The 13789-nt window shown below is 36.8% G+C and overlaps 1 protein-coding gene across 1 annotated transcript in view; it reads left to right on the top strand.

The window, feature by feature from the left end:
• Positions 1-13789, top strand: part of cacna1ba (calcium channel, voltage-dependent, N type, alpha 1B subunit, a) — a 207398-nt gene that overhangs the window by 180220 nt on the left and 13389 nt on the right. The window contains exons 41-46 of the mRNA XM_055161489.1: positions 490-586; positions 5979-6084; positions 9022-9129; positions 10023-10138; positions 13194-13268; positions 13320-13378. Coding sequence (XP_055017464.1) covers positions 490-586; positions 5979-6084; positions 9022-9129; positions 10023-10138; positions 13194-13268; positions 13320-13378 — 561 coding nt within the window. The remainder of the gene's footprint in view (positions 1-489; positions 587-5978; positions 6085-9021; positions 9130-10022; positions 10139-13193; positions 13269-13319; positions 13379-13789) is intronic.

The following is a 13789-nucleotide window of genomic DNA, read 5'->3' as shown; positions in this document are numbered from 1 at the left end:
CTGCAATTACAGACTTTCCCCAAATCCTGCAGCCCTATTGCTAAAGCCACGTAGCTTCCCCATTGCCTCTCTCTGGTGTTTTGAAAGCTTTGTCTCTGTGGTTGAAGTTGGGATGTCTGCTAGCATGCTGGAGCAGACATCTCTTTACGATGCTGTCATTTCTCTCCCCCTCTCATCAGCTCCATCAGTCTGTGGGTCGGCCCCTCCTCCATCGGCACCACTAAACTCGCTCTGTACCATGATCCCATGTTTCCTCTCAGGGCTCCACCGCGATGCATCCTCGTGCCCCCCACCAACACCACCACCACCGGCCGGGGATGTCATCCAAGTTACATCATCTCACTCTTGGAAATCTATTAACACCAGATTTCTGTGTTTTGTACCTTTCCTTTACATTCTCCTCCTTTTTTTGTTATTCCTTATTCCTCTCCTCTCTCTAACTCCCCATCCTTCGTTTATTTTTTACATTTATTTTTCAACCCGGTGAAGTGGCCGTATCAAGTACCTCGATATGTATCAGATGCTGCTCCACATGTCCCCACCCTTAGGTTTGGGAAAGAAATGTCCACCGAGAGTCGCATACAAGGTAGACCCCTCCCACCTATACTTGCTCTCCCCTCCTCCCCCTCCTCCCCCTCCCCCCCCTCCCCCTGTGATACCCCCGTGCCATTGGCGTCAACCCCGGGCGACTGTCTGTGCTATGCAGTGTTCATTATTTTATTTATTTATTTATTTTTTGCTGAGATTTTTGGTGTAAGCCCGATTTCATACCCCTTGCCTTAATGTACACTGCAAGAAAAAGAAAAAAAGAAAATGTAGGAGTTAATTCAAAGTATTTATTTTGATTTATTTCCTTAAAACTTGATTCACTGAGTTGCGTATTATAATGTATTTCTGAATGGTTTTATTAGTTACACTCAAAACAGGAAAGTTTTGATCTAAATACATTTTTCATGTCAACTTTTTCCTTCTAATATGTTCTGTTTATTTAACTTAACAAATCTGAAAACCATAATATAAACATAAAATAAATACATTAGAAAATGACTACATATAGCATCTTTGTCCTTAAATATGTTATGTTTAATTGAACTTAAACATTTTAAGTAGATTTAAATAAAATAACATATGGAAAGGGGTTACATAATTATTTAACGTCAATATTTAATTTTTTTTGTGTATTGTAAGTGCAGTTTTCTTACTCAACAGCCAGACAAAGCTTGAAACCAGTCAGAAATACAATAAAATATGTCAAACTGAATAAGTAACTACTATATAGTATACTCTGTTATCTGCATTGTTTATACTTGATGCATCTACATACTATTATCAAATTTACATAATTATCAGTCAATGAAAGCAATGGTTTTCTTTGAGCTGTTTGCTTTAGTGGGGTCTTTTTGTGGAGCAGTGTGTAAGTGTGACCTAGTATGTGCTTCTCTGTGGGATACACACTTTTTGGTGTTATGCTTTTTACTCCTGTCTCTGCTGTCCATCTCATCCTTCTCATCTCTGTCTCATCTGTCACATCTGTCTGTTCTCATACAAGCCTGTTTACACTTGGTATGATTGTGTGTGTGGGCCTATAATTTTATTTTAGAATAAAGCCATGGTCATCTCCTCCTTTCAAATTTCACAATTTCAAAATGTCACCAGTTCAGTACTTAACACTCTAAAAACAAGCTTGCTCAAGTATGGCACTTGTCTCCTGTACCCAGCAGAATTTTAAACAGTATTTTTTGTTGGTAAGTTATACCTTAGTATCAGGCCAACCTAAGCACTGAAGTTTACAGCAGAACTAAGAAACTTTCAGCCTACAACTCCCTTGTGAGAATACACTGTCAGGGAAAATACTCAAAAGCTTTTTTATTTATTTATTTTAATGAAATAATTCAGTTTCACATAAAAAAAAAACAAACAAACAAAACATATATATATATATATATATATATATTGCCAAATATAAAAAAGAGCCAGGATTTCGCAGGAGAACTCTCTTCAGGTTGTGTTATTGCAAGGTTGGTATTGACAGAGACAGCAGAAAGAGAACACACAAACACACAAATATACATATTTAACCACCACAGGGACTTACAACAGTGTTTCATGGAGTAAAAATAATCCTTAGTTTTACTTTAATACAAAAAGTATAGTATTTCCAGTGAAATGTCTGATCACAATAGCATCATTGAACAGTTCCCTGAAATTGATTTTGAAATTTGTTTTCATTTCCAATTATTGTCCACACGCTTCCAGTCATGTTGCTAGGCATCTAACAGACTGGTAAACAGAAGGCTGAGATGACACTGTAAAAAGACTTGATCTGTCCATATGAATCACATGACCTTATTTCCTCCTGTCTCCATCACAGCAGCAGTCTGCTGTCTTTGGCCTTTCTAATAATACATGTGGATCTGCTCAGTCACTCTGGACACAATCAGAGTATGCTGGGAACTTACTCATATAATCAGAAGGAAATGGAGTGTCCAATTGACTCATGTCTTATACTTCTTTATATCTAAACTCTAAAGATGATTTATGTAAGCCATAAATTTGTCAAAATAATAACCTGGACTATTTATACAAAATATTTGTGATGTTAATCAAATGGACATACACTCACCTTCTTTGAGTCTGTAAGTCATTTATAAAGTTGTTGGTCTATTTGGGGTATTTATTCAGTTATTCAGTGGTTTGATAATAAGACCCTACATGCGATGAATGTTTAAATTGTAGTTGCATGTCCACTTGGAATCTTCAGTCTTCAGTGAGTTCATTTAAACAGTCACTTGGAGGAAAAGAAAAGTAAAAGGAGGTTTCCCAGAGCTACAGACTGCTGTTGAGTTATGAGCAGAGGAACCAGTAGATCAACATTTAGTATTGTGGATTTTATGGACCTTCAAGGACACACACAGAACATTAAGTCCAGCAAAGACTGTGGCGGTTGTTTTTGTGGAAAAAGGAAAGTTTTGACAGAACACCAAAACTTACTAGAATGGTATATATACTGCATAGCCTATACTTAGAGTCTCATTCAAAGTTTCTCAGTGATATTCAAAACATTTCACAGTTGCTTTTAAATGTTTGTATTGTATAGTATTGTAGTGTAGATCTAGTTAAATATTAGGTAGTCAGTGTTGATGCTATGAAATTCAAGTATTTACAGTGGTTTGTTTATTGCAAATTTATTTTAAAGGGTCCATATCATGCTGTTTTCTCATCAATGTTATAATAGTTTCTTGATCACAAACATATCTGGAGTTGTATTTTGTTTCATTCACACATGTTTAACACACAAATCCTGCATATTTAGGTTTGAGAGTTCTTCTCTCAAAGAGAAACACTCTGTTCTACCTTGTGATGTCATGTGGTAATACAGGATGTTTGGACTGTGTCATGCATCTTCACTAGAATCATTTAGATAATTTCAGGACCTGGAATTGCCAGTTTTTACCTAGCACAAGGTAGAAGGTAACTGTTGACTTGAAAACTTCCACTTCATGACATTACTAGGTGAAACAGAGCATTTTGAACTTTGGAGATTGATCTAATAATAACAGATTACTCAGACATGTGTGAATGAAACAAAACAACCCCAGGTATGTTTTTATGAGGTAACAACATTATAACATGACTTATAGCTCACAAGAATCAATTTTGTGTAATATAGGACCTTTAAAGACTGAGTTGTCCATCTAGACTAACAAGTTATTAAAAACAATTGTAACTGGTATTATATTATGCTATTTTGCATACTATGAAAGTAATAATATAATATTCTAAACCTGACTAAAGAATTTGTAATTTTTACAATTCCAATCATGCAGTTTATAGAGTATATTAGTATTCAAGTGGTATAAAGTAGTGTGTAACTTTTCTAGTGAATAGAGATATTATTGCTTTGTCTGAAATGTTTCACAGTATGGTATTAAAACTTTTTTATATCATCACAGAGACCAAACCAGACCAAGTTACAGGTCCAAATGCCTGTTTTTCTAGGTATTTTTGAGCTATAAAACCACCTGTGATTGAATACATGTAAGGCAAAACTGTTTAATGTCATATTGTGGAACTTTCTAAGCAGAGCAATGACATATATATATATATATATATATATATATATATATATATATATATATATATATATATATATATATATATACATAGAAAAAAAGAATGTGATTGACCTCCAACCGAAAATTGACACAGTACACCTTTTAAAGAATTCCTATTTGTGACATATTTTGAAATGAAGTAAACAACACTGTATTTTTTGTATGATTAATTATTTACGCTAAATCACGTCCAGTTTTCTTATTATTTTTATTTGTGTGAATGTTTGAGTGTGCACCCCTCATCACCTCATCTCCATCTCACTCTGACTCTGGTCTATGCTCCTCTCTGCACTGCCTTGGAAAGCACATACAGATCTAAGCATTTTGTGTTCAAGGGAGCTCAACTCTTTCAACACTATTTCAGATACATACAGATATACATATATACAGTAAATAGTGTTACATAAGTGGTACATTAGCCAAGACATCGGCACTGCAAAAAAGGTTTATCAGCTTTGGTTAAAATGGCTTGATTTCAGAACATTCATCTTGGTTTGCGTAGTTTTGATTTGATAGATTTCATAATAGCTACTGTATCTTATCTGACCTGTGTCTCCAGATGTAAGATACTTTCATAGATACAAGAGACTTTATTTTGGGTTGCCAGTTTCAACGCATAAACCTGAATGGAGTCTAGTCACTACCTAAACCCCAGATACCCCATGACAGTAATTTGTATGCTTCTTGTATGTGCAGGTCAAATGTGCATTGTGTAACTTTTCTGGTGGAGGTTCCATCAAATGCTTTTCTCAGTGGAAATGTTATTGCCTTGTCTGGAATGTTTCACAGTATAATATAAAACCTTTCTATCTTCATGGAGACCAAACCAGACCAAGCTGCAGGTCAGATCTGTGGAGAGGCAACCCCACTCAGTCAGAATGCCTGTTTTTCTAGGTATTTTTGAGCTATAAAATCACCTGTAATTGAATAAATATAAAGTAGAGCTGTTTAATATCATACAGTGGAACATCCCAAGCATACACAATGCACATTTTGTGATTGATTATATAGAGTGCCATTAGGATTTGAAGTAATAGTTCAGAAATAGTACTGGTAATAGGTAATAGAATCTGGTGAGGAGATCATATGACATTCGACTTTCTGATTGGATAATATCTTTAATCAAAACCCATATTTATAGTGTGTCTTTAATGGACATATGGAGTAAGATGAATATTTGTTGAAGAAGGTCAAAAATAAATAAATCTCATCAAAACAACTAAAAACAAGATTCTGAAGTCAAATTATTTTAAACCAAAGACTTTTGTTTGTTTGCAGTGCTATACTGGCTTTAAGCTCAGTATAATAAACACTCTCATTCTATGTAGTAACTGATCCAACTCGCTTTACAAATGCAGCTATAGCCACTGCAGAGTCGAGCTCCTCAGATTTGGACGCACTTTCATGGTTATGCGGTACATGCCTTTCTTTCTTTATCTCTTTCTCTCTCGCTCTCTCTTGCTCTTTCATTCTTTTTCTCTGTTATTCACACATTCTTCCTCCGGTCTCTGTCAGTCTTGCACCAGTGCACTTTTGACATGCAGCGTAGTGCATATTGTAGCCTATAGCAGTGAATGTGAATGTTTGTCTTTTCTCTTTGGTATGTTTTGGTTTAGAAGGCTTTTTGTGTGCTTAATAAACTCATAGTATAACCTACATGTCAAATTTTAGCTTTTTTTTTTTTTTTTTTTACTTTTCATCTATTATTTTCTTGGAATTTAATACATATAGACCACAAGACATATAGCACACAAATTGTCTTCTCCGGGTGATCTTCGGTGTTGTGGTTTAGATGTTAATGTCCAGCTAACGTTCAAATTCTTTTTTTTCCCCCTATATTTCTCTTGAATTTTGTGTTTTTAGCGTCTGGTAAAAATGAACATGCCTATCGCTGATGACAACACAGTCCACTTCACGTCAACCCTGATGGCGCTTATCCGCACCGCACTGGAGATCAAGCTAGCATCAGGTGGGAAAAGACTATTACATTCAGTTATAGGAAATGAGAAAGTAAATGTCTACGTATAATCTCGCCTTCTTGGGGTTGAATCAGGGCAGTAAACAGGGGAGGACAAAGGGTTCTGTTGTCCCAGGCCCCAGGGTTTTAGGGGCTGAGAATTGGACCCTTTTTTAATTTATTATTATAAATTTTCTGTCAACATGCTTGGGTTGAATGGTGGACATTGTATTTTTTGCCAAAATAACTCTCGCCCAGTCTGATTTTACTGTGAATAACTTAACAAAACCATATAGAATTGGCATCTAAGTGGTGTTATTATTGAGTTGATGCCACTAAAGTTGGTTATCTGTGTTATATAAAGGTCAGGTGATATTGTATGGACTTTAAAAACACGGGGGGCAGTTACGGAGTTAGTATTTTGACTTAAAGCACCTAAATCTACCTAAATATGAAACAGAAACTCTGGCATGTTTTTGATATAATTAATATGTTAACATACTGAATGATGAAAATGAATAATATAGGACCTTTTATAGGCCTTGTTCATGTTAAACAATTATTGCTGACGTCTGACAGTGGTTCAGTGGTTAGAGCAACCCAACCCAAAGATCAGGGGATCGATTCCCGCTCAGACCAAGTTCTATTATTGTAACCTTAGGCCAGACACTTCACTTCATTGCATGAAATTGGTGTGTGGTGGTCGTAGGGGCCAAAGGTGCAGATTGGTAGCCTCCCCTCCATCAGTCTACAATAGTTGTACAATTGTATTTTATCATATGGTGTGAATGAATGATGAATGATGACTACAGTTGAGCTGTGAGAGGCTCTGACAAGCCCGAAATTTGAATTAAGACATCAGTTATTAAAATACAGAAATAAAATTGCGAGATCATATGACCATTGGAAAATTGTTCTACTTTGCAGAGGCCAGAGCAGAGTTTTGCTGCCACAGTAAACCTATCAACAACTAGCATTCTAACAGCACACTAGATTTACTTCCTGAGACGCTCACAGTAAATTGCTTTATAATAAGATGCAGATTGCGCACATACAAACCAACAAATGTTAGTTTCTTACATGAAAAAGTTGGGCACACCCTCCTTAAATTCAGCTATTAAACATCAGATAGGTTAAGCCCTCAGTTCACAGAAATGTGTATAGATAGAGCCATAGCAGCACAGCTCAATGTTTATGTTTATGAGAATTGATCTGCCTCCCACAAGGCTACAGCCCCTTCTGCTGACACAGCCTCCCAGGGTTCACTACCTCCATGGCTACTTTTAGCTTTATTGTTTAAGGCGGGAATTCATTCGAGCCAAAGTAACATTCTGTACATAATCCTTTTTTTTATAATGAAAGTGGTGGATTTTTTATCATGTGTCACTGTTTTGCTTGGAATATGACACGGTATGACATAAAACAGCTCTACTTAATATTTATTAAATTACAGGTGATTTTACTGCTCAAAAATACCTAGAAAAACAGGTTTTCTCCACTTCTTCACAGATCTATCCTGTAGCTTGGCCTGGTGATGTAGCCTGCTTGTTTCCATGGAGATTAAAGTTAAATTAAATGCCATACTGTAGAACTATATGGAGTCAGACAGGTGGCGGACCCTCTACAATAAAAGTTACACAGTGGACCTTTAAAGGAGCTGTATATAAAATTTCCATTTTTAATTGGATGTGCAGGTTTAGGCATTGGTTGTAGTATCGTCTTTTAAAACTGTAACTGAGCGCAAGCTACATACAGTTCCTTAAAACAAACAAACAAAAATAACAGAAACAAAACACTAAAACCATGGTGAACAGAATAAATCATTAATTCCCAGCCTGAAGATCGGGACCCAGATTTAGCTCCCCAAAGATTAAAGAGGTCTCCAGGGGTTCTTAGAAAAGAGGTCCAAACTAAATCGTTGCTCGTACTTGCCTGTGAAACTATAATCTTATAATCATTACTATTATATTTTAGGGGGCACCAACGTATCCAAAAGCAAAATACTTTTGGGAACACTGGATTCAGATATTTCCCTCAGTAACCCCCCCTCCTCTCTCCCCTCTCTCCCTCTGCCCTGGCCTGGGCCCAGGAGCAGCTGTGTTCTTGATCCGAATGCTGTGGATTTGTCCTCAGGAGTGAATCCTCCTCCCATTTGGACTCATTAGACACAGACTTTGTGCTTCACTGCCTCAATCTGCACTTTTAATAAGGGATTCTTTTTTGTAGCCTCACATTTAAAGGAGACGTATTCTGCCAGGTTTTCTTTTGGAATTTTAACGAAGGTATATCATTATTATTTGGATCTAACAAAAATAACCTCGAGTTTATTTTTACCACTAGCCTGCTTTAAGGTAGATTATGTGTCCTCCAGTTTTACTGTGTTAAAAAAGGAACTACTATCTGAACTGCCAAAGCCTTAAGCCGCATAATTAAGGACACATATGTTCTCATTCTCAGTATATGGACAGTCTATGTCTCATGTGAAAGCTCAAAACCTCCAGAATTTACTCCTAGAGCTGCAGAGGCTGCACTAGAACTGATTCGTGATTGACTGCAGGTGCTGGGGTTTAGGTAGTGACCCTTCAGATCAGACAGAGGTATTTTAGGTTCCTATGATTTGGCAGCTAGAAGGAGTGAGGTGTGACCTGTGTTCTTACTGTGAGTGTGGTCACCTCTCCTTAGATCTGACTGGTAACTTGGGTTGGTGGTGTCTCCAGCGTGTCATCAGTGGAGAAAGATAGGTTCAGTCTCTACTGTAAACTTCCAGGCAATGTAAAACAACAGAAAAGTTACATAGTGTGCCTTTAAAATGAAAGAGCATGTTCTAAGTTATAAAGAGTGAAAAGGCCTTCCTTTAAGCAGATCTGCTCCATTTCTTTGTAGATGGGTTGTGTGCAGTAAATGTTTGATGAGCTGTGTGTTTGTGGCTTGTGTCTGTGGCTTGTGCAGGTATGGTGGCCCAGCGCCTGAGTGATGCTGAGCTTAAGAAGGAGCTGTCCACGGTTTGGCCCAGCCTTTCACAGAAGACCATGGACCTCCTGGTTACACCACATAAACGTATGTACTTTCAGTCAGTAAATATGGGGATTCTTTTTGCAAATATTCTACCTTGAGTATGATTTTGGGGATACATATTGCAATTGTGATTACATTTGCAGTGTATATTCAATACGAGTTATAGGCAAACCAAATTAACCTCATTGGACCATTTGCGATATATTTCTTCTGTTCTGTTCAGTGTTGGAGTGTTGAATTTTAGAGAAGACTGAAATAACAAATACAAGAATGTAGTTCAAAACACATTTGTAGAGGTCTAAACTACAGGTGCATAAGATTTTTCTATAAAAGACAGGATATTTTTTCCTCTTTTTATGCAAAGGACATTTTATTCCCAAAATAATTACAGCCTTTACCATTTGATAGTCGCTCCAACTCAAATTACAACATTCATTTGATGGAGATATATTCTGTATCCTAAATCCTAGACTTAACTTACTCATATCTTTTGAGTTGGGTTGGTACTGTTGTAGTCCTGGTTTATTTCTGGTCTGGTCCAGATTTAGTTATTTTCTAACTCTGTAAGCATCTCTGTATTTCAATTCCTCCATAAAGACTTGAGGTACTAGTTCTTTGCTTATACTGCCCTCTATTGGTAAAACGTGCTTCCTCTAACTATTTATCTCCCTACAGATATATTTTCATTTAATTTTGCAAGCCATGTTTTTTTTTTCTTTCACCTTGATTGCTTGGAGTAAACAATTCTTGTAATTAATTTAGTACTAATAACAGGTAACTTCTCGAACTAAAGCATTGGTGCACTAATAGAAATAAACAGGGAGAGACCAATGACTCAGCATATTCCCTTCCCTTGTAATTTTGCAGCGTTCTCGTTGTCACTTTAGTGTTACATCTACATCTTTCAGTCATGTTTATTGTATTTTCCCTTTTAGCAAATGAACTAACTGTGGGGAAAGTGTATGCTGCCTTGATGATTTTCGACTACTACAAGCAAAACCGCATGAGGAGGCTTATGCATTCAAAGGACGACAGTGGTCCAGGATCCCAGGTACCACATCGCGATCACATGACTACTAATCCCGCCTGTTCATTTGAAATATAAACTTAAAGGACCCATATTACGCTATTCTGATCTATGTTACAATATTGTTTCCTCGTCTCAAACTTACCTGGAGTTGTGTTTTGTTTGATTCGCAAATGTTTAACACACAAACCCTGCATATTTTGGATGAGTCTCAAACTGAAAACACTAATTTTACCTCGTGATGTCATGTGTTAATACAGGAAGTGCTCCACTGTGTTTTTAAATTCCATACCAGACTTATTCCAGACTTACTTGGATGATTGTAGCTGTTAACTTTCAAACAATGTCCACAAGATGGAACAGAGCATTTAGAGATTTGGAAATGCAGACAGACTAATAATAAAGAGTTACTCAAACATGTGCGAATGAAACAAAACTCAACTCCAGGTCTGTTTTTGAGGAGGTAACAGCATTATAACATGGCTTAAAGCTCACAAGAGTCAATTTTGCGTAATATAGGACCTTTAAACATAACAGATGATGCTAGATCCAGTATGCATGGCTACAACACAAAATGCCTGCACAACCCGAGATCAAAGCATATTGATACACTGCAGTAACATCACACTGGGGGTGTTCTACATGCATCTCTGGTGTAGTGTTGAGTGTCTTTAGCAGTTACCAGGTTTAGACAAGGCACACATTAGCAAACACTGTTGAAAATGTTTTAAGATAGTTTGAAAACTCAAGAAAAAGTACATATTGGATGTTGACTACAGATTTTTAGGAGCCCATGATCAGTATGAGCGTTCATGGTACAGTTGTGGTGTTCAGTTTTCAAGAAGATGGACTTGGTTAACTGCACAATTCAGCTCATGTGTTGTAGCTCCAGCTAAGCCAGTTCTTTATAGCCAGATTGTGTTAAAACAAAGCTCAGATTAAAGTCTAACAAAGCCTCAGACAGAGCAGTGCTTACAGTTAGCATCGCACCCCCTGGAAATGTTGCTGATATCAGCTGCAAAGTATCAATATCACTGTTAGCAAACGTTTATAATGGTAATGGCACATGGATTAAATATTAAATATTAGCGGACAACCTGCTCTTGTTGTCATCCACTATGCATGAGGAATTTATTGCTAGAGACAAAATAGGTTTGTAAATGATTAGCAGTTATGAGATTAAAGATGCACTATGTAACTTTTCTAAAGAAAGGCAGCACTGGTTTGTCACTATGGAGATTTTTTTTGCTGAGAATGTTCCTGAAGTAGAGCTTTAAACTTATCTCATCTTGCAAATATTAAATTACATATATTTTAGGGCTAAAAATACTTTGAAAAAATATACATTCTTATCTTAATATGAGTGGGTTCGCCTCATCGCAGATCTGACCTTGATTCTGATGGATATATCATTGCTCTGCCTGGAATGTATTCAATTACAGGTGGTTTTATAGCTCATAAAACAGGCATTCTGACTGTGAGCGGTGTTGCCTCTCCACAGATCTGACCTTTAACTTGAACTGGTTTGGTTTCCATGAGGAAAGAAAGGTTAATACCATACTGTGAAACATTCCACAGAAAGCAATAACATCTCCATGGAGACAAGCATTTGACGAACCCTCTACCACCTGATCATTTCAATGGAGATAGATAAGTATAAATGCCTCACAGTGGAACATTCCAGGCCATAATATTTCCATAAAGACAAGCTGGTGGCATAACTCCCACCACCCAGTGCAACATTAAATTGTAATAATAATAGAAAATGGTTCAATGAATGAATCACAAATTGCATATTGTATAATTACTGTGCAATCTCCCTGAGCTGGGCACACAAAACCACACAAATGAGAGCTTTCAGCCACGGAAAATAATGACAGACTGCCTCCACAACTATTATTGGTTCTATTATTGAGGAGTTATATTTAGTTTTTAAGGCTATTTTTATACTGTTTTAAATTGTTGCGTCTATGTAGTTTGCCAATGTGTCTCAGTGAAGTTATAAGTAAAGATCCTTGGCGAAACTTGCAAACTCTGTTACATCCACTTTTCTGTGCAGATTTTTTAAATATTTATAATTGTACGTACATGTTAGGAGTCAGAAAACACTACACATTGGTTGGTGATCTGGCTTGATTTTATTCACAGCTCTGCATACTTAAAGCTGCATGTACTCTACACTACAGACAATCTTATGAACAATCTCAAAGGCATGATTATAACTCTGTAAACTCAGTGTTAATGGGCTCATATTAAGGCCAGTTTACTAAAATGTATTCTTAAATATAGTACTTTACTACTTTTACTTATTATAATTTTAGAATATAATACAGTAGAGTATAACATTAAACAAAATACAATAATAAACATTAAAGCAAGACAAAAAAATAACATAAAACAATACTTAAAACAAACATAAAACAATAATCCTCCCCCACTCCTTCCCCCAAACACACACAAATTTAAGTAAATTAAAAAATATATATATATTGTGGTTTTGTTTTTTGTTTGTGTTACTTTGACTTAACCTTAGACAAACTTTATTGATCCACAAGGGAAATGACTTGGACATCGTAGCTCACTGTAGACATGACAATATATTAAAATAGATTAAAAAGTATAAATGGTAATAATAAATTCTAAATAGTAACAAAAATAGCAAGAGACTGGTGTTAAATATCTATAAGTAAAAATAAAATAAAATAAAACATAGAAATAAAGTCATATAAAGTAATAAAATGTATATCTGGCCTATATACAAGACGTCGTAAGGAAAACAGTGCAGAGATGACATGATGATTGACAGAACACGGGGTTATCATATCAGTTATAGAGATGCCAAATACTACACTGGCTGATTATAGATCACAGCTTTGCATATTTGAAGCTGCATGCATTTCACACCACATTAGACACACAACCCAATGCACTATCTCAAGCATGATTGCAACTTGATGAATATTCTGGCCCAAGTCTGACACAGTGGCTTCGCCCTCTGCTGTCCGGTTTGGGTGGTACAATATTCTGCCTGCTGCCTCTGGACTCCTTGAGCATGTGGCCATCCGTCTCTCCTCCACAGTGCAAGCTCGGGGCTCTGTTTAAGCCATTGCTGCCTCTGCCTCACATGCAGGAGTTACCTGCTAAAGACCTGCCCGTGATGTTTAGGAGCACAGAGCCTCCCAGCATGCTCCAGCCTCACAACAAGTCCAAGGCCCAGCACAAGAACAGAGCCAACGCCAACTCTCTCAACAATGGAGGAACACTGTAAGTTTGAAAGCAGAGAAGGGGGGTAGGTGTATAGAAACTTTGGCGGTGTCTCAATTCTCTTTCCACACTTCCTTCTCCTTGATTTCTTCTCCTCCTCTCCTCGAAGTCTTGTCCACAGGGGAGACACATGGAGGAGAGAGGATATAAACTCCTCACTGAGACCAATAAAGTTTGATTATTTTATCTGATGTCTGTTCCTGAAGCCTCCCTCATGGTTTTCTTTGGGACACTACTTAAAATGGTGGATTGAGGAGACGAATCAAGAAGAAGAAAGCAAGGAAAGACAATTGAAACACAGCCTATTCACGAAAGATTGATTATTGTCTTGTGAATGTGACTCTTAATTTTTTTTTTAATCAATACTTCAAATGAGTATATTTAGTATGGATTAGTATCTGATTTTTGATG

This window comes from Boleophthalmus pectinirostris, unplaced genomic scaffold (genome assembly GCF_026225935.1).
Source record: "Boleophthalmus pectinirostris isolate CB_2022bp ecotype Guang Dong unplaced genomic scaffold, ASM2622593v1 HiC_scaffold_4, whole genome shotgun sequence".
NCBI classification, from domain to species: domain Eukaryota; kingdom Metazoa; phylum Chordata; class Actinopteri; order Gobiiformes; family Gobiidae; genus Boleophthalmus; species Boleophthalmus pectinirostris.
Note: the sequence above shows the minus strand (reverse complement) of the source record. Positions and strands in the feature narration are given on the sequence as shown.